The sequence below is a fragment of the Sminthopsis crassicaudata genome, chromosome 4 (assembly GCF_048593235.1).
Source record: "Sminthopsis crassicaudata isolate SCR6 chromosome 4, ASM4859323v1, whole genome shotgun sequence".
In the NCBI taxonomy this organism is placed as follows: Eukaryota; Metazoa; Chordata; class Mammalia; order Dasyuromorphia; family Dasyuridae; genus Sminthopsis; species Sminthopsis crassicaudata.
Genome location: NC_133620.1, coordinates 12727680 through 12749629, shown reverse-complemented (window position 1 = coordinate 12749629; position 21950 = coordinate 12727680). Strand labels below are relative to the sequence as shown.

Genomic DNA, 21950 nt, shown 5'->3' with positions numbered 1-21950 from the left:
TCAACTGGTTTTTGTTTACAGTAAAGTGATAATCATTCAGTTTTTCTATGAGGACATGGAGATTTGAGAGAATCTGATAATTCAAGTTAAAAAAAAAAAAGGTTGCATTGGATATCTGAGGAGAAAGTAGATTATTTTGGGACTAAATTACCTAGATAATTATATTTGAAATAAATAAATGCATCTCAGAAAAAGAGCCATTATTGGCCAGTTAAACTTCCTCAGGCCTTTCTTTTCTTTTCTTTTTCTTTCTTTTTTTTTTTGCTGAGGAAATTGAAGTTAAGTGACTTGCCTAGGGTCACACAGCTAGAAAGTATTAAGTGTCTGAGGACACATTTGAACTCAGGTCCTCCTGACTCCAGGACTGGTGCTCTATCTACTATACCATCTAGATGCCTCAGGCCTTCATTTTCTTACGTACAAAATGAGGATAAAAATATTTTTGACCTTCTACTATTTATATATGGCCACTAGTAAGTGTTAGAAAGATGTGACATAATTCTTCCTTAAGAACTATATTTAATGTGTTCAAAGACAAAAAAAAAATATTAATTGGGGAGGGGGGTGCATAAATCAACTTGACACAATTTTCCTTCAGATCCTTCAGAGCTTAGAGATCCCAATGCTCCTATCCCAGGATCCCAAGCCATCATCCTGGGAAACACAGGAATAGCCATTGCTCCTGCAGGGGCTACAGCCACACCAACTGCAGACCTACAACACAAAAGTTTAAGCCGCTGAAATCGCTGGCCCGGTCCAGTGATTCGACTCCCACGATTTTCATCAGAGGAAATGACATGAGACAAGAGGCTGGACCATCTGCTCTGCTGCCAGACACTGAGGACCACAAATCCTTCCTTTCCCTTTGACTTGCAACTGAAACCTTCCTCTGCCATCGTCTCCCTTGTGAGAGCAAGGACTGTCTTTACTTTTCTATTTGTCTCCCCAGCACTGGGCACAGTATTTTATACACAGCAAGAACTTAATCAGTGTTTACTTCATCCATTCACTCATTCATGTGGAATATTTATCTTCTTGCCTTGGGAAAGGTGGAGATTCAAGCATCAAACAAGAAAATAAATGTGAAAGTTCTTTATAAAAGACTAGAAAATGTAAACAAGCCACAGCATTGAAATCTAGGGTTAAGAAATCTCAAAATTATACTACTCCAGAAGGTAGGATAAGAGAAAATAAAAACAGAATTCAATTAGCTAGCATATAAGTAAAGAGAATACAATCATAATATTTTTCTTCTCAGAGTTAAATTTTATTAAGAAAATAGATATTGCCATTTAACGTGGTTTAATAGTAATTCTCCCTATTAGGAAATTAATTCTATTAAATTATCATTTCAATAATAACGTTCAGTTCTTCCCAGAGAAAGAGATAAATGACATGACTTACTCATCTTTGTCTTCTGCTCGAGGCTGCCCTCTCCTGGGGACTGTGTGGCGCTGATCAGCTTTCACTTGCTCTTTGGGACAATGTAGAAATAAAAAGACACATTTAAGGGAAAATGTAAGATAAGGTGGAAGTTTCAAAACCTTTCTTAAAGAAGCTGGAATTTCCTATACGAAGAAGGCATAGAGTCAATAACTTCTCTGATTGTCATTTGCTTTTTATTCGTGCTCCAAATTGATTTTTTTTTTTCTTCAATAGATCCGCAGGATCTTTCCTATGAAATATCCACTGGAATATATACATTAAATACAAAAGTCAAACAGACTTATGAGGAACGCACTCATACTGACCAGGATTTAGACAACATTGATTTTCCAGAACAGGAAGATCTCCAGATTAGCAACAGAGGAGGCCTAAGATTTCCTCGAACTACCTTCTCTCATTTTGCCAAACAAGGCCCAGGAAAGTTCAAAGATTCATATAAAGACAAATAAGACATAAATGGTCCAGCTGGGATCTCACGCTCTTCCTGAAGCAAGAGCCATAATAAGCCTACTTAGAAAATACAGGAAGCCCTCTTCTCAAATCCCATTTTTCTCTTAAAGAACAACATGGTTGGGATGAAATTATTTTTAATTTTCAAAAGAGAAATTTGTAATTAAGAGACATACCTAATGAATGGATGTCAAGATTAACCACAGTACAATAACAGATCAAAGGTCAAGCTGCTAGTAAATCTTTATTTACTGTATTTTGAAAATTATAATTTTTTACTTTTTTTAAAATGGCCTCAGGATATAAATAAAATATAATATTTATTAGAGTATTTCTTCTCAGATAACAATACTTGTAACAGAAAATAAATCATTTTAACTTCCTTTTAGAAAGGAAAACAAGCCTCTCCCTGTCTTTTTAGCAGTGCAGACAAATGAATCCTAGAGACAAAGGCCCCAATTCCTGCTTCACAAAATAGTAACAAGGAAGCCATCTTTAGGGATGTGCCGATCCCTCTTACCTGCTGGGAGGAGTCACAGGGCTACAAGTGACTCCCTAAGGTAACTTGGACCCATGGCCACTAGGAAGCCCCCATCTGCCTAACAAAGGAATTTCTGGCTGTGAACCAACCCAGGGCCCTGAAAGTTTCTTAAAAATAAATCTTAAATTTGTCTGGAAAAAACCTCTTAAGAGTTAGAGATCCTGCTAAACAATAGGAGTCATGCCGCACTCCCAACATCTCTCTGGGCAATAACAAGCCCGTAACTGCCCATGCTACCCCATACACCTCAAAACCCCCTGGCATCTCATCCACGGTTCCCATAAACACATCCAGGAGCTCTGCCCTGTCCCCAGAGACCCCATAACCGCTCCTGCCCTCCCAGGACACTGGCATTCTGCCTCCCTGCCTGGCCTTTGCCCTCCCCACAGGGCCAGCAGGTCCTCTTTGGCTATAGGGTCTGCTGAGGACATCTTTTGCTCCTGGGCTTCATAACTCCTCATTTGTCAGACTGTCATTCCTGAAACAAATCATTATCTGTGTGACAGTAACTCTCGGTTCTTTGGAGAGTGTACTCCATGACCCGGAGGCCCAGAACAGTGGCGGAACACTGGGATTAGGAAGCTGGCCCTTTGTTTCTGGGGCCATTAGAGCAGCCTTGTAATTGCATCCTATCTACTTCTTTCTCCTGCTTAATAATGATCTGATGTGTCTATCTTCCAAGGTGTGCATTGCAGCAAGAGCCCAACTCAGAGCCAGCATTCTGCCCACTTGAATGCCAAAATCTGGGCACCAGACACTATCTACTAGATCTTCCTGTGTGATAACTGGGCCAAGCTTTCGGAGAACCCAACAGATCTCTTCTTGAGGAAAGAGCATCAATCCAGGCTTAATGCACCCAGCCCAAGCCCAGCCACAAAAAGGAGCCTCTGGAGGTCCTTGTCTGATCAGAGAACAGTTCTTCCCTATCGATCTTGGCTATCCCAGCAACTAGAACCCCTCTGCCAAGATGTGCTTCACCAAGAACTCATTGTCCTTTCCTCTTTAGGGCTGAAGGTCATCTGAGGCAGCTGGGCTTTCCCAGACAGCCCTGTGGGCGCTGCTCCCCACCTGCACAATGCTAAAGGTATGTCCAAGAAGAATTAGCCAAACTGTTAACATGGCAAGACCCATTCTCTCAAATAATCTTCAAACTTTTTAGTGAAGATTAGTATCAGGAATAGCATTTTCACTATTTCTTTACAAAGACTATTCTACTCCAGAAAAGGAGTTTAACCCTTTTTGTAGATCTTGGCCCCTTTTTACAGGTTAGTGAAGCCTAAAAAGGAGCCTTGCTCAGAAGAACTTTTCTAAATATAAAATTAAACTATGTAGGATTCAAATGTAGTTATTCAAAAATGTAAAAGCAAGATCTTGATACCTGGGTAAGATCCCTGGTTTCTAAGATCTGTTGGCTTATGTTTTTCCTTCAGTTCATCCTTCCGACTTGCTCTTCCTATAAGGAGACAAAACAAGACAGCTGCTTTTAATGCAGGATCACCATCTCCTTGTGGACAGTTTGCTTCTGTTCAATCAAGCTACAAAATGTCAACAATAACATACATGACCTTGTTGCATGCTGTGAAAAGCTACAGCCTACACATGCTCCTATAACCTTTTAAATCCAGCCTATATTTAAACTTTCTGGCAGGACTCCAGGCCTATAATCTTTTTTTGTTGTTGTTGAAGAGCATTTTATTTTATTTTATTTTTTTGAAAACAAAGTCACTTTATTATAAAATTTTTCCACAGTACATATGCATGAGTAATTTTTTTTTATAACATTATCCCTTGTAATCATTTTTCTAAATTATCCCCTCCCTCCCTCCACTCCCTCCCCTTGATGACAGGCAATCCCATACATGTTACATGTGTTACAGTATAACCTAGATACAATATATGTGTGTAAATCCCATTTTCTTGTTGCACATTAAGTATTAGCTTCCGAAGGTATAAGTAATCTGGGTAGAAAGACAGTAGTGCTAACAATTTACATTCACTTCTCAGTGTTCCTTCTCTGGGTGTAGTTGTTTCTGTCCATCATTGATCAGCTGGAAGTGAGTTGGATCTTCTTTATGTTGAAGATTTCCACTTCCATCAGAATACATCCTCATACAGTATTGTTGTTGAAGTGTACAGCGATCTTCTGGTTCTGCTCATTTCACTCAGCATCAGTTGATGTAAGTCTCTCCAGGCCTCTCTGTATTCCGCCTGCTGGTCATTTCTTACAGAACCTTCATATACCATAATTTACCCAACCATTCTCCAAAGGATGGACATCCATTCATCTTCCAGTTTCTAGCCACTACGAAAAGAGCTGCCACAAACATTTTGGCATATACAGGTCCCTTTCCCCTCCTCAGTATTTCTTTGGGATATAATCCCAATAACAGCAATGCTGGATCAAAGAAGTATGCACAGTTTGATAACTTTTTGGGCATAATTCCAAATTGCTCTCCAGAATGGCTGGATTCTTTCACAACTCCACCAACAATGTATTAGTATCCCAGTTTTCCCACATCCCCTCCAACATTCATCATTATTTGTTCCTGTCATCTTAGCCAATCTGACAGGTGTGTAGTGGTATCTTAGAGTTGTCTTAATTTGCATTTCTCTGATCAGTAGTGATTTGGAACACTCTTTCATATGAGTGGATATAATTTCAATTTCATCATCTGAGAATTGTCTGTTCATATCCTTAGACCATTTATCAACTGGAGAATGGTTTGATTTCTTATAAATTAGGGTCAGTTCTCTATATATTTTGGAAATGAGACCTTTATCAGAACATTTAACTGTAAAAATATTTTCCCAATTTGTTACTTCCCTTCTAATCTTGTTTGCATTAGTTTTGTTTGTACAGAAACTTTTTAGTTTGATGTAATCAAAATCTTCTTTTTTGTGATCAATAATGATCTCTAGTTCTCCTCTGGTCATAAATTCCTTCCTCCTCCACAAGTCTGAGAGGTAGACTATTCTCTGTTCCTCTAATCTATTTATGATCTCATTCTTTATGCCAGGCCTATAATCTTGATTTTTACCCTCAGCTGAATTCAGTAGTGTAATAGAGTGGTTAGTTGAATCAATCAATCAGCAAGTTTATTTGGACCTATTTCTTTGCTTGTTGTCTCCCCGTTAGACTGAAATCTCCTTGAAGGCAGGATCTTTTGTCTCTTTTTTGCTTCCCAGCATCTTAACACAATACTTGGCACATGGGAGGTGCTTATAAACATTTACTAAGTCAAGGTACCACATGAAGATTACATGTTACTGTCTTAAGTGTGACCGATACATAAATTACATTCTAGGCTATTAAAACAACTACAGACTTAAGAGTTGAATATTCTCCTAAGGGATCTAACCTCTCCCTAAAGACCTCCATCAAGATACTGGAGGCAATCTAAACTACTTTTAGACAGCTCTGTGATACAATTTTTTCTTATCAATCCCAAATCTACCTCCACCATTTCCTCCCATGCTCTCAGTGATGTCTGCTGGGGCCCAGAATACTGCACCCCTCTTTCATAAGCTAGTCTTTCAAATCTTTATGGCTTACCAACAAAATACACATTAGTGTTTTAAAATATAGACAACTGTTCTACACTCATTTCAACAAACTATTTCTGTTCTCTCAAGATGTTAAAATATCTTGAGATATTCATCTGCACTATTAAATAAAAAGCCTAATTTAAAGAAGTCTTTTCTGGGGAAGAAGGCAGGAGATTTCACTTTCCCTCAAAAGTAGTAAGAACTCCCTGGGTGATGGAGATATGGCACACACACACTGCGGAACTGGTCCCTATGCTACCTCATCGAGTTACTAGGTCAGGGATCCTTGGCCAACACTGAATCTGAGCAAAGAGACTAATGAAAGGGATTGGAAGTTCTTCTTTCTTCTGTAACCAGAAAAAGCAGGATATAATTGGGTTTAAGATTAAGTGTTCTACTCATATTAATGGTACACACAAACAAAGCAGTAAGCTTTTAGGAGATTAACAAACCATAAATAATCAAACTATTAATGTTTGTCCAATTTGTAAAAATTAACAGAAGTAAAATTAAATAAAAGAAAATTCTATTTCCCAGAGCCTAGTTAATAGGTTTAGAATGTTGAAGATTAAAATCATAAGTTTTAGAATGTAAGCTAGTTTCTTAAATGTTCAGTGCCTCAGCCATTGTAGATGCTCAATATATATTTTCAGATGCTCTATTTCTTAGTAGCATTTACCTAATGATGAGTGATAAAAATAATCAACTTTTCTAAAATACTATGCCTGTCTCATTTCAAAGAAAACATAATCAGTATCAATTTGTGATGATTAGAGTATTCAATAACGGCCCACTGTATGTAGAGTTTACTTCTGATACCCAAAAATTGGATACGGAAAGTTTAGATGTGCAGTCATTAACCACATAGTACCAAATTGTGCTTGTTACACAATCTGGAATCCAAGGCAAGCCTGCTTTTGGGTCTAGCAGGAGAGGGAGTAAATAGATGAGACTAATGAAATTCCTTTATTTTTACCACTATTCAAGGAATATTCAAGGAATTAAGAATGAGACTCAAACTCAAATTTCTTGACTACATTCATTACTCTTTCTACTAATCATACTGCATCTCAATTCTTAATGTTAAATGAACTCTAAGTTTAAAAAGTTTGGTACCATCTCATACCTATCAAGTTGGTTAAGATGACAGGAAAAGAATTACAAATGTTGGAGGGGATGTGGGAAAACAGGGACAGTAAACATTGTTGGTGGGGTTATGAACTGATCCGGCCATTCAGGAGAACAATTTGGAACTAAGTCCAAAGGGCTAAAAACTGCATACTCTTTGATCCAGTAGTGCTCTGTATCCCAAAAAAGATCACAAAAGAGAGAAAAGGACTCACATGGGCAAAAATGTTTATAGCAATTTTTTTTTATGATCACAAGGAATTGGAAATTAAGTGGATGCCCATCAATTGGGGAAAGGCTGAATAAGTTATGAAATATGAATATAATGGATTATTGTTCTATAAGAAATGATAATCAGGTTGATATCAGGAAAGCCTGGAAAGACTTAACGTGAATTGATACTAAATGAGGTTAGCAGAATCAGGAGAATACCACACTCAGTAACCACAAGATTGTGTGATGATCAACTATGATAGACTTAGCTCTTCTCAGAAACACAGGGATCCAAGAAAATTCCCACAGATTTGTGTTGGAAAATGCCATCCACATCCAGGGAAACAACTATGGAGACTAAAAGCATATCAAAGCACATATATTTCACTTTTTTACTTGCTTTTTTCTTTCTTGTGGTTTTCTTTTGTTCTGATTTTTCTTTCACAACATGAATAATATGGAAATATGTGTAAAATGATTGTACCCTTCCATATCAGATTGCTTCCTGTCTTGGAGAGGAGGAACCTTACTAAGTATTCTTTCTAGTTCAACAGGTGAATTGTCATATATACAACATATATTAAATCAGTTCAAATAAACAAAATCACTGTTTGTTGAAGCATATCTCTCTCTCTCTGTCTCTGTCTCTCTCTCTGTCTCTGTCTGTCTCTGTCTCTGTCTCTCTTTCTCTCTCTCTCTTTCTCTTTCTCTCTCTGTCTCTGTCTCTCTCTCTGTCTCTCTCTGTCTCTCTCTCTCTTTCTCTAATTCTTTATCATATGTCCTTCAGAGTAATTATGGATGAGTGTACTGCTGAGAATAGCAAAGTCATTTACATCCCAGAACATTGCTATTACTTTGTATATAGTTACATTTTACTTTGCTTGAGGTCATGAAAGACTTTCTAGTTTTTGTTTTTTTCTGAGAGCATCCTGCTCATCATTTCCCATAGAATAAAATGACAATAACACGCCACAATTATCCTCTTAATTTCTAAATTTTTACCCTGAGAAGAGATTTTCTATAAATGTTTGTACATATAGGTCCTTTTCCTTTTAAAAATATCTCTTTTGGTATTTGTGCCTATTAGTGATATTGTTAGGTCAAAGGATATATATGAATGTATAGTCCTTTGGACATAGTTCATATCTTTTGATCATTTATCAATTGGGGCATGGCTCTTACTTTTTGTAAATCTGACTCAGTTTTCTTTATGTTTGAGAAATAAGGCCTTACTAGGGAAACTTGCTGCAAAATTCTTTTTACAATTACTGTTGCCAACTGTATTTCCCCCTATTAGTTGTATTCATAATCTCTTTTCATCCTGTTTGTCCTCAAAAGTGTTTTGCTACTGTTCACTCCCTCCCTCAATATGTTTTCTTTTTATCACCGTTTTCCTTTCCCATAGCCCATTCCCTTCCTATTTTCCTGCTGAGATTTCTTTTTTTTTTTCCAGGTAAAAAGAGAAAAAATTTATTTAATCCCTGCAGGGAGAGCCCAGTCACACCTGGGAGCCATCCCAACTCCCGCCATGTGCCCTTGAACCTCCCTGAAGAGATTTCTATACCTATATTGAGGGTGGTATGTTATTTCCTCTTTTAGCCAATTTCCTTTCCTCGCCCTTTTCCCATACACTATAAAAGCTTTTTTCTTGACTCTTTTTATGGCCAATAACTTACACCATTCCATTTCTCCCTTTTCCCTTTCTCCCAGGACATTCCTCTCTTAATTCCTTAATTTCATCACTTTTTAAAAGGATATTATTCCTTCATATTCAACTACCTGTGCCCTCTATATAATACTCCTTCAAACTGCTAAAATGAGAAAGTTCTAATGAGTTACAAGTATCCTCCTCCCATGTAGGAATATAAATAAATAAACCTTATTAAGTCTCTAATGATATAAGTGATATCTTTTTATGGTTCTCCCCAGTCCTGTATTTGAAAATCAAAATTTCTATTCAGCTCTGATCTTTTCATCACAAATGCTTGAAAATTATCTATTTTATTGAATGGATTATATTCAGTTTTGCTGGGTAGGTGATTCTTTGTTGTAATCCTAGCTCTGCTTCTATCCAGAATATCATTTTTCCAAGCCCCCTGATCCTTTAATGTAGAATCTGCTAAATCTTGTGTTATCCTGAATGTGGCTCCACTATACATGAACTGTTTCTTTCTGGATGTCTGCAATATTTTCTCCTTGACCCAGAAGTTCCAGAATTTGGCTATAATATTCCTGGGAGTTTTCATTTGGGGATCTTTTTCAGGAGGAGATCAGTGGATTTTTTTCAATTTCTGTTTTACCCTCTGTTCTAGAATATCAGGACAGTTTTCCTTGATAATTTTTTGAAAGATGATCTGTCCAAGTTATTTTTTTGATCGAGACTTTCAGGTGGACCAATAATTTTAAATTATCTCTCCTCAATCCATTTTCCAAGTTAATTGCTTTTCCAATGAGATATTTCACTTTTTTCATATTTTAAAAATTTATTTGATTTTGCGTTATTGTATCTTGATTTATCATGAAGTCTTTCGCTTCCACTTACTCAATTCTAATTTTTATTTTCCTCAATAAGCTTTTGTACCCAATCAGCCAATTTTTGCATTCTTCTCTTCATTAGCTTTTTATATTTTCTTTTGTACTACTCTCAATTCTTTTCTTAATTTTCCCTCTATCTCTCTTACTTGGTTTTCAAAATTGTAATGAACAAAATTAGAAATTAGGAAAAGTTGGACTGGTGAATTACAAAGGACAAATCCATGGTTTAGTAAAGAATCAAAGTCACCATTTTGTTTCGTATGACTTTAGGAAAAGGGCTCAACACTACGTGTTGGAATAATTATCTACCTAAATGTCAAATGTGAGCATGGGACCAGTCTTTTTATAGTAAAAAGAATGCTCCTTTCAGTTCATATGTAATCTTAGTGAGAAAATACAGCACTCATGCCCTTCAAAGCTATTCCCAGCTCAGCATATGTATATATAATCTACATATTCAGTCTATAAGGTATTCATGTTTATTTTTTGCATGATTATCAGGTGCACACATAATATGATAGAATTATAGGTTGTTTTTTTTAAATGTATAATCCATTATGTGTCTGTGATCATAATCCTAATCAAAATAGCTATAGGATAAAAATGACACTGGGCTAGACTCAACTACCCTCCCCCCCCAAAAAATCCCTACGTTAACTGCCCATTTGCCTCATAGCTGAGCAGTTTAAACAAAAGTTTGGCAAACAGGGATATATCTGCATTTTTGTGTAGTTCCTTGTGAATGTATGTTTATTGTATAAGATATGCTAAACAATAGAATATGAATTAGGCTTACCATATGTAAAAGAGATTTTATTAAATGAACTTATTTAACATATATATTATAAAAATTGGACAACTGAATGGCTCAAAAGATAGAGAGACATGCCCAGAGTCAGGAAGACTCATCTTCATGAGTTCAAATCTGGCTTCCGACAGTACCTGTGCAACCCTTGCATGTTAACCATGTTTGCATCTATTTCTTCATCTTTAAAATGAACCAGAGAAAGAAATGGCAAATCACTCCAGTATCTTTGCCAAGAAAACTTAAAATGGGGTAATGAAGATCTGGATATAACTGAACAATAAATTATAAAAGCTATCAGACATATTACAGATTGACAGTCATTAAAAGTGTCACAATTTAAATAATCCATGAAATCTATAGAGCTGCCTAGATCTTTCTAAATAGATTAACAATATATTACAAAGAAACAACAAAAACTATGTGTAATCTAGTCATACCAGATCTAAAACTATTTTATAAAATGATAATTGTCAAAATAATCTGGTACTGACTAAGAAATAAAGTGGAATAGATTAGGATCAAATTATGTTCTAGTAAATAACCATAGTAATCTGGTATATGAAAAACCCAAAGATCCAAGCTTTTGGAACAAAAACTCATTTCCCACAAACTGCTTAAAAAACTAAAAAACAGTATGGTAGAAACTAGTTATAGATCAATACCTCACATTGCATACCAAGATAAGGTCAAAATTAGTACATGATTTACATATAAAGCAAATTAGAAGAGCATGGAATGGTATATTTGTCAAAAATATGGAGAAGAGAAGAATTTAGAACCAAACAAGAAGTAGAGAGTATTACAAAATGTATTATAAAATAGATAATTCTGATTATATAAAATTAAAGTTTCAGCTCAAAACAAAACCAATACAACCAAAATTATAAGAAAAACATAAAACTGGGGAAAAAACTTCTGCAACAAGTATGTCTGATAAAGGTCTCATTTCTCAAATATTTCCTAGAGAACTGAGTCAAATTTATGAAAATAAAGCTATTCCCCAAATGATAAATGGTCAAAGGATATGAAGACAGTTTTCAAAGAAATCAAAGCTATCTATCGTCATATGAAAATGTTCTAAATTACTACCAACTAAAGAAATGAAAATCAAAATAACTCTGAGGTAAGACCTCACAGACTAACTATCACTATCAGATTGACTAATATGACAAAAAAGGAATATGTTGGATGCTGAAGGGGATATGGGACAATGGGACGGTAATGCATTGTTGGAGTTGTGAACTGATCCAACCATTCCGGAAAGCAATTTAGAACCATGCTTAAAGGGCTATAAAAGTACATAACCTTGGACCTAGCAACACAATTGCTAGGTCTATATTCCAAAGACATCTAAAAAAAATAGTACAAAAAATATTTATGGCAACTATTTTTGTAGTCGCTAAGAATTAGAAATTAAAGGCATGATCATCATTTAGGGAATAGCTAAACATGCTAAAGTATATTAATGTGCTAGAATATTATTGTGCCATAAGAAATGACAAGCCGGATAATTTCAGAAAAACCTGTAAAGACTTACATGAATTAATGCAAAGTGAAGTGAATAGAACCAAAATAATGTTATAACACAATAATACTTATATTGTATGATGACCAATTCTGAATGACTTAGCTATTCTTTGTAATATAATGATCAAAGAAAATCCCAAAGAACTGATGAAGCATACTAACTCCAGAGAAAGAACTGATATTGTTTGAATATGGGCTCAAGCATGCATGCTGTTTCCCACTTTTTTTCATTCATTTTTTAAAAAATTTGAGTCTTCCTGGAAAAAATGACTAATATAGAAAAGTATGACATGATTGCACATGTATAAGCTATTTTTGATTGCTTATTGTCTCAGTGAAAAGAGAGAAGAAGGAGGTAGGAAAGGAAAGAATCTGGAACTCAAAACAAAAAAAAAGTTTAAAATATTGTTTAATTGGGGGAAAATAACATATTAACAAACTAAATCTAAGTAAAATCAAGTTCAAAGTGTTAAATCAAAACATTTTCATATTAATAGACAAGTCTTTCTTTGGTAAATACATAAATCAATTTAAAACCATCCACTTTCAGAATTATAAATATACAGAACATGTTATAGGTTAGGAGGAGTTACTTTGTCAGTGGCTTTTGCTTACATTTTTCTTTGTTAGAAGGGAGAATTTACAAGGGAAAGGTGAATATGAGGATTGATTTGAACATTCATAAATGGGCATAAGTTACAAAAAAGCAAAAAGAAAGTTAAATGAAAAGAGACAATAACAACAATAGCTACCTTTGGATAGCTTATATTATGTGTCAAGCACTGCACTATGTTAAGTGCTTTTGAGCCATTATCTGATCTAATACTTACAACAACTCTGGGAGATAGGTAGTATTATCATCACCATTTACAGATAGGGAAACTGAGGCAGGGTAGCTAAGTGATTTGCCCTGGGTCATAAAGCTAAGTAAATGTATGAGGCCGGATTTGAACTGAGGCCTTCTTGTTCAAGTAACGTAAATGATACTAAGTGTCAAAGAAACAAATATTTAGAAATATTCTAAAACTATGAGCAATAATGTTTGGATCTAGGCTTCCTTCAATGTGTGATTAATAGCTTATTAATTTAAGCACGCTCATCAGTTGGTAGATACATAACTTCTACTTAATAAATCTGATGGTAAAAGGAACCAGTGTTGTGATCGTTGTTTTAATATAAGTGTTCTGAAAGCTTATGTTGGTGACAAAACTGTTTTAATGCATTTTCTCCATGTCTAAATTCTTGTACAAAAACTTTTTAACTTAATATAATCAAAATTATCTGTGTTATGATTAATAATGTTTTCTAGTTCTTCTGGTCACAAATTCCTTCCTTCTCCACAAATCTGAGAGATAAACTACCTGTGTTCTTCTAATTTGTTTATAATCTCATTCTTTACATCTAGATCATGAACCCATTTCGACCTTATCTTGGTGTTACGTGTGGGTCTGTGACTCCTTTTTGCCATACTAGTTAGTAATTTTCCCAGAAGTTTTTATCAAATAGTGAATTCTTATCCCCAAAGCTGGAGTCTTTGAATTTATCAAATATTAGATTGTTATAGTCATTGGCTATTTTGTTGTGTGAACCTAACCTATTTCACTGATCAACCTCTCTATTTCTTAGCCAGTACCAAATGGTTTTGATCCATGTCTAAATTCTTTAAATCAAAGAGAGGAGAGAGAAAATCAGGGTCAATGTGATCCATACATCATATATTCAAATTCTTGATTTAACCAATAACTAGAAAAATTTTACAGTAAATGGAAAAGAATGCTTAACTAACCATTTGATGGTCCATTTCTGAGCTCTCGTCCATTATGACTTCTGGGAGATGAATACGGGCTGATCTGACGAGTTCCTGTTGTTGGTGAGTAAGATGCTATAAGCTGTCCTCTGGATTGCCTAGATTTAGGGGACTATAGCAAATAACAGTTTTCAGAGAAATTTTGAGATAAGATGAAGTAACTTTATATATTTTCCATTGCATGGTAAAATTCATCCCAAGTTACTAATCAAAACAGATTCTACTTTGCTATTTTCAGATTTTAAACACTCATCTGCTCTCTTCAAAGCTAACAAAGACATTTTTACATTTCAGATCAGCTCAATAATTTTAAGATGCCCACTTTCCATCAGAGTACCCCCAAATTGGACGAATAGGCAAGTAAAGGGCAACCTTAGATTTTGATTTGGGCTGAACACAATGCGTGACTGTAATCCTAGAAACTGGACCACTCCATTTACAAACAAAATGCTTCTCCAGGAACAAGATAGAATGCCTGTTTCTAAACAACTGCCTCCTGAAATAATAGCTAACATTTTGTGTCGCTCATTAAAATCTGCAAAGCACTTGACAATTATTATGGCATTTGATTCTTACAAAAGCTCCAGAAGGAGGTGCTGTGATGATTGTTTCCTGAGGTCCCTAGACAGTGTCACAGGGCACAGCATCAGGAATACCTGAGTTCAAATACAGCCTCAGACACTTATTAGCTGGGTGATCCTGGGCAAGTCACATCACCTCTCAGTCTTCTCATCTGTAAAATGGGGATATTATAAGCATTTCTTTCCCAGAGTCATTGTGAGGATCAACTGAGATAATTGTAAAGCACTAAGTATGGTGCCTGACACTTAGCTTCATGAGTGCTCGTTATCATCATCATCATCGTTATTATTTAACAAAAGGCAGCTTTGGATACTGTGGCCTTTTTGTTTTAAATTGGACAGAAAAAATGAACCAGATGATGACATTTCCTGGCTATTTCACTTGTACTTGCAAATCAATTAGCCTTCCAAAACTTTAGTGAAGATTACTTGATTCTTTCCTCATTGCCTTTTATTCATTATCATGAAATCTTCAAGGTTGCCATTTAGAATTGTAATTTTCAAGACCCTTATTCTGCCTGAGTTACTTTCCCTCCACATTTCTGGTCTTCCTAGGAAAAAGTGAGATGGTTTCCATGGCAAACATTAAGAAATGTTTAATCAGTAAAGTCACTGTCTAAAAACTATGTGGACAAAATCTTGTACAAAGAGGCTCTCTAAACATACTGAAGAGTCACCAAGTATTACCATATCACCCTGAAGAGTCACATTCTCATTTTCCAATGAAGCTCATTGGTTTGACAATGGGCATTCTGGACAGCAAGCTCGCGATTGTGACTTCTGTACTACACAAAAAGAATGAACTCTAAAACGCAGTTCTTTTCAGTTCAAATCATTTTGTTCCTATATCCCAAAGAGAGCTTTGGGGCAGGAAAGAACTGCATTTAATTTCTGGCTGGACTACTCATCTCCCAAATCCTCCCCTGCCTCAAGAAACAGATGCAGAATTACAGTCACAGCTGCATGCTGAACCCAACAAGTTGGATAATGGTCCACTAAACTGCTAATTAAACTGCTAATGATTTTTTTAGTGCCATTGCAGTGTTTTGCCACCTTTGTTTAAATAAAAGAAAAGTATCTTGGAGATTTTAAAAATTTCAAGTTTCTGTTTTGCTAAATACCAGAGAGACAGCCAAAGAGGAATTATACATAAACACATTTCTCTAAAATGACATTGCCATATGGGAAAGAGGGGAAGCTCATTTACTGACCAGGCTTTTGTTTTAATATACTTTCACATGAAATGACTTCCCTCTCATCTTGCTATCTCTATGAATGTCCCAGTATTAGGGTTTGAAGCAACACCCACTGTGGAGCTGAGAACATAATAAATTGACATATGTCCTGACATGCTGACACTAAGAATGTACTAACTAGGTTTACAAAAAGGGATTGCAACAGGACAATACTATTTTATTGTGATAACAATGGTGAAATTTATTACAGTATTGCTATTGTATTGTTTAATCAAACCAGGCTAGCTGGTAGAGATAATTAGACATCAAAATGTGTTGCATTTGTACAATAATCTACACAATGTGTATGTTAAAGTATTCTTATGATTCCATAGTTATTTATGCCTTTTTGTGCCAGAACATTGACTCCTACAATACACTAATTTATAATACAGTATTTCAGAGGTTTGTAATTCACATTTGCCTCCTGAGTAATCTAGATATTAACAAGACTGATCAATAATTTTTCTTTATTTATAAAAAAATAACATTATAAAAATAACAGCCAATATGAGATAAGGATTTATCAAAAAACCCAACTCATTTCAGTAAGTTATTTCCCTTGCTTGGTGATCATGCTTTTAAATAAATGGAATTTTAAAAATTCTAATCCATATAATTTTCCCACATATAATAAGAATACACAGTTAGATACTTACATTTTCCTGTAATAAGACATCCAACTTCAGGGATCTTTTAACACTGTAAACAAAATATTTAAAGAGATCTTAAATTTTACAAGCCTCAAGTAATCACATTTTCATAGGCAATATGCACAAGCAAAGGTTTTAGAGTCAATTTTGCAACTCAATTTCATGTATTTTAAAAAACTGGAAGATGATATATATTAGGAAGAACAACTCTCAGAGGGCAGTCGAGTATACCTTGTTTTGTGTTTTAATAATACACGAAAGACAGTATACCTTCAGAAATGATATATCTATAAATATCTCTATTTTGAAAACACATTTATAGATATGACATCATGCTAATCATACAAGCATTATTAAATACACACAACTTCAAAACATCCTCTACTTGTTACCTTCCCAGAAAATTATCCCCAATCAATAACTCTTCACAAGAGTCCAGTCATTTACATACCTTTAGGGTGGGTATTGAAAGTAACTTGTCATTAGTAGAAATAATGCATTTAGCATTAAAAATACTGGGAGAGTCAAGGTGAAAAAAACAAAGTTGTTCATCCCATCCTTTGAGCTCTTAACATGATTCAGTGCTATCAGACTATGGCTTAACTGGGGAACAGATGCTCCATGTCTTTACAAGTCCCCAACCCATAAGAAACTATTTTTTTTGTCTTCTTTACTAAACTGAATCAGGCACATGCCCAGCTTTCCATGTGCAAAATCTGTTCTGCTGAAGTGGATGCCCAGCTGTTCATGGAAATACTCAGAAAGGAAAAGCAGAATATTTATAAGACTTTATTTCGTGCAGCTGTCTTCTAAAGAGCAGTCATCAAAATTTTATTGAATGCAGACTAAATACTCCAAGGAGAAAAAGGTCAACATAAATTAGGTCTAGTTTTCTCAGTGACAAATACAGTTTTAGAAATACCTTTTTGGTCCTTGAAAAAGAGAAATTAAACTAATTACATTAAAATTAAAGCAGAAAAAAGTCAGAAACATTGTGAAAGTTCATAAAGCATAGTTTTAGGGGGGAAAAAACCTCTATTTCAAACCCAAAAGAAAACTACTAAAAAACTCATCCTTGTCTACTGATTGTCTTATCTAGTGATTTGTTGGCAACCACTAGAAAAGGATCCAAGACAATGGTGCTTTGGACAAAAACAAATTCCTTAATAAACAAGAGAGATACCAAAATTGAAGCTTTATCAAACTACAATACACTGTTACTGTAATGTTATCTTAGTTCACAAAATTATTTTAACATTCAAAATAAACTTTTAAAAATATCTCTCACAAATCTATTTAAAATCAAATGACTATATATTCTTAACCAAGCATGGAGAAAATCATGCTATGAATAACTCAAAATGGGAAATGATTTTTTAAAATCCTGTTTACATTTGGTTTAAAATAAATATTACTCTACATTATATAGTTCCAAAAGTTAATAATCTTCACAATTTTTTCAATTAAGTTCAATTAATCAGAGTTCTTTAATGCCAGCTATATGCAAGACACTACATCAGGCCAAGAGAATATAGAAGTAAGGTTCAGATCCTGACCTCAACCAATGCCATCCTAAAGGGAAAGTGATTGTAGTAAAGAAGAGTTCCAGAGTCTGTGAGGGTAAAAGAAGAGATCCCTTCTTCGAAGTGGTAGGAAATGTTTTATAGGGAAGAGGATACTTGAGGCAAGCCCTTAAGGAAGAGAAGCATTGTAACAGGCAGAAATGGAAGGCAGCAGGGGGGCCTCCAGCCTTGAGACATTAGGAAGAATGGCACCCAAAGTCCAGGGCATGGCTAAGGAAAGCAGGCCAGACTCTGGAGGAACAGAAAGGAGATCCTGGCCTTAATGAAATAAAGTGATATTAGGAAGTAGTTAGAAAATAATGTGGGACAGGTTAAGGATTTTGGAATTCTTACATATTTAAAAGTTCTGGTTTTCCTCACATTTACTAAGGTTGGAGAGGTTGGGAAGGGAAACACCAGTGGAGACACACCAAGGTCATAGTTGTCAAGGGGCTTACAGTTGGCTGTCCGTGGGGTATACTACAAGAGAGGTTATTTTTCAGATAGAACTCCAATGCAGTCTCTTGCAAGCTGAAATAGCAAGATTCTACAAAGTATTTGCTACAGGAGATCAGAGAAGATCCTACAATCAAAAAAAGTCAAATAAGGAACAAAAGTCTTCAGATGGACCTTCTAAGCCTAAATATAAGTTGATTTTTGAAAAGGAAAAAACTTTAGATAATACATGGTGCAAAGATAGATGGCTTGCCAGGTGATGAGAACAGGGAGATCCTGGCCTTAATGAAATAGAGTTATATTAGGAAGTAGTTAGAAAATAATGTGAGGTAGGTTAAGTGGGGTAAGATTTTGGAATTCTTACATATTTAAAAGTTCTGGTTTGTTTATGAATACAACAGAATTACATTAAGAATGAACATCACCAATTTTGCCCTTATCTGGTATGTAGTAGGTACTTAATACGTGTTAAGTGATATTAATAATATTTTCTGTCAGATTCTGGTTTATTTTGTTTGAAATCTGATTCATTAGCTCACAAATATCAAGTGAGGCTGCTGTTAAATGCTTCTAGTAGTGAAAAACTTCAATTAGTTAATTCCCAACAAATAAAAATAATGGTCGTCTTAGCTTGAGCTCTCCCTGACATTTTCTGGACACTTCCCAAGCTACTCAATATGAGGTATGGACGCCACCCAGAGGCTTATGAAAAGAATGTGCATAGAGGCGAATGAGGGCAGAAGCCTGGACCAGTATTCTAAACATGTGAAAACTAAAGGCTTCGTCATGGAATTTCTAAAATCAGGGACTGAACATGGAATAGAATATCAGGGGTGACGGTGGTGAGAAGAAGAAATGCAGGCATGTGAATACAACTTTGGGAGCCTTGATGCCGTGCCAAATTCTTCCCTCAAGGTTGGGCAAATCACATAATCTCACTAAGCTTCATAGAGTTGATAATAACACCAGCCTGTAAAGTACTATGAAATCTCTGAATGGAAGATAAAAGTATCACTTAGTATCTCTATCCTTGCATTTATTCTCCACTGTAATGGAGATGATAATATTGCCAGCCACCAACTGCACAGGGATGTTTAGAGGATTACTGAGTGTGCTTGTGAGATGATTAGAAATTCTCTGATGAAAGGCAATGACCAAATTCATATCCCATGTGACTCTTTGTACATAAATCGAGATGTTAAAAATGATTTATTTTCCATCCTACACTAGGAGACGAGCAAAGAAGAAAGGAGGGGCTCTCTCACCCCTTTTATATTATCCCTTTCATTCTTTCACACACCCCTTTGACACAGGCATGTAAAGCACAGAATACATGTGAGTGCCATGTAAAGAGATGCTAGCTCTCTCAGCATTCAGTGGGATTACTCATTTTCAGTTCATGATGGCAAAAGCAGCAACAATTATCATGATCACAAGATGTTTACTGTGTGCTATAGCTTTGAAAATTTGTCCAAAGGCTACCAAAGAAGTACAATTTGTAGGCAGGCACACTATGGATGTGGACATGTTTAGGAAAAGACATTCTAAAGGATAGGAGATTTAATTTAAATACTTAAGGGACAAGTAAAATCATTAATATAAATTATTTCAATCTTAAAGTATCCTCCTAGTTGTAAACATACTTTAATTTTTCAATAGCATTTTATTTTTCCAATTATACGGATAGTTTTCAACATTTATTTTTTAAGACTTTGTGATCCAAAATTTTATCCTTCCCTTACCTCTATGTGCATTTCTTTTAATCATATTTCCAAATTTTTCATGTTGTGCAAGAAAAATCACATCAAAAAGGGAAAAAAAAGCCATGAGAAAGAAAAAACAAGCAAAGAAACAAACTAAGGTGAAAATACTGTACTTCAATCCACAGTCTCCAAAGTTCTTCTCTAGATGCAGATAGTATCCCCCCCCCCCCAAAGTCTATTGGAATTGCTTTGAATCACCTTATTGTTGAAAAGAGCTAATTTCATCACAATTGATCATCACATTAATCTTGTTCCTCTGTAAAATGTTTTCTTGGTTCTACTCACTTCACTCGGCAACAATTTATGTAAGTTTCTCCAGGCTTTTCTGAAATCATCCTGCTAATCGTTTCTTATAGAATAATAATATTCCATTACATTCATACACCATAACTTATTCTGCCATTTTCCAACTGAAGAGCAGCCACTCAAGTTTCTAGTTCCTTGCTACTACTAATAGGGCTGTGAAAAACATTTTTGCATATATGGATCTCTTTCCCTTTTTTATGATATAGACCCAAGAGAGATACTGCTGACTCAAAAGATATATATCCAGTTTAATAGCCCTTTGGGTATAGTTTGGCATTACTCTCCAGAATGATTGGATCAATTCACAACTCCACCAACAATGCATTACTATCAGTTTCCCCCCATCCTTTTCAATATTTATTATTATCTTTTCTGCCATTTTAGCCAATCTGAGAGTTGATTTTCATCCTTTATTTTTTCCTCTCTTGACCACTCCCTACCTCCATCCAAAAAATAAAGTAGTGAGAAGGGATGTGACCAACATGGTGATCTGTAATTGAAGTGATCCGCTGCCACTGTGCTCCTCTCTACCCTCCCCAGACCACATTTCAGGTTCTAACACCTTCTTCTTTGTTTTTAAGACTCTGTATTCTCTCCTTGACCCTATCCCCTCTTCAACTGTTGTCCCCTTTCCCTAACCTGAATGTTTCCCTGTTAAGTTTAAGTTTTACCCTACCAAATTCATACATATGTATGTTCGTATATGTGCATGAGTGTTTTCAATCCTCCTTTGTGGTCCAGGTTGAGAGCACAGTTCACATGATGACTGGTGTCCTCAGCCCTTGCCTCCATTTTTGTATTCTCTTCTCATGTACTCCAATAAAAAGAAATAATATTTTTTCTTCTAATGAATCTCTTTTTCTTTTCCTTTTCTTTCTTCCCAAGCCACCAAAATGGAGTAAATTCACCTTCATTTACCTTATTTAATTCTTTCTGTAAACTCCTGAAATCATGACATGCTGAAGAAAAACTTAGTTTTTCTATTATCTTTCTAGAATTCTCTTACATGTGTTTGCATTTCAAAGTATCTACTAAGCTCTGATCTTTTCATTGTAACTACTTTAAAGTCGTTATTCCACTAATGGCCCATTTATTTCCTTGTAGAATTATGTCTTGCAGGGTATTTTATTCTAGTTATATGATTTTATTTTTTAATAAATTATGTTTCTAGATTATTTCCTTTAGAGTGGTGGTTGTCAGGTTTTGTGTGAAACTGATTTGGCTCCTTAGTTCATGAACATTTTCTTTTTGGTTGCTTCTAGCATTTTTTATTTGATCTGTAAACTTCAGATTTTGGCTATGCCATTGCTGGTTATTTTCAAGTCATAGTTTTGTTTTGTTTTTCCCAAGAAGTGACTGGTGGATTTTATTTTCATTTGGGCCCCTGAGAAAT

At 35.3% G+C, this 21950-nt stretch overlaps 1 protein-coding gene across 1 annotated transcript in view; it reads right to left on the bottom strand.

Annotated features, from left to right (window-relative positions):
* ITGB3BP (integrin subunit beta 3 binding protein) overlaps positions 1-21950 on the bottom strand; it is a 43271-nt gene that overhangs the window by 17803 nt on the left and 3518 nt on the right. Inside the window, exons 2-5 of the mRNA XM_074265755.1 lie at positions 16477-16519; positions 13981-14113; positions 3816-3890; positions 1405-1474 (exon numbers count right to left, since the gene is read on the bottom strand). Coding sequence (XP_074121856.1) covers positions 1405-1474; positions 3816-3890; positions 13981-14113; positions 16477-16519 — 321 coding nt within the window. The remainder of the gene's footprint in view (positions 1-1404; positions 1475-3815; positions 3891-13980; positions 14114-16476; positions 16520-21950) is intronic.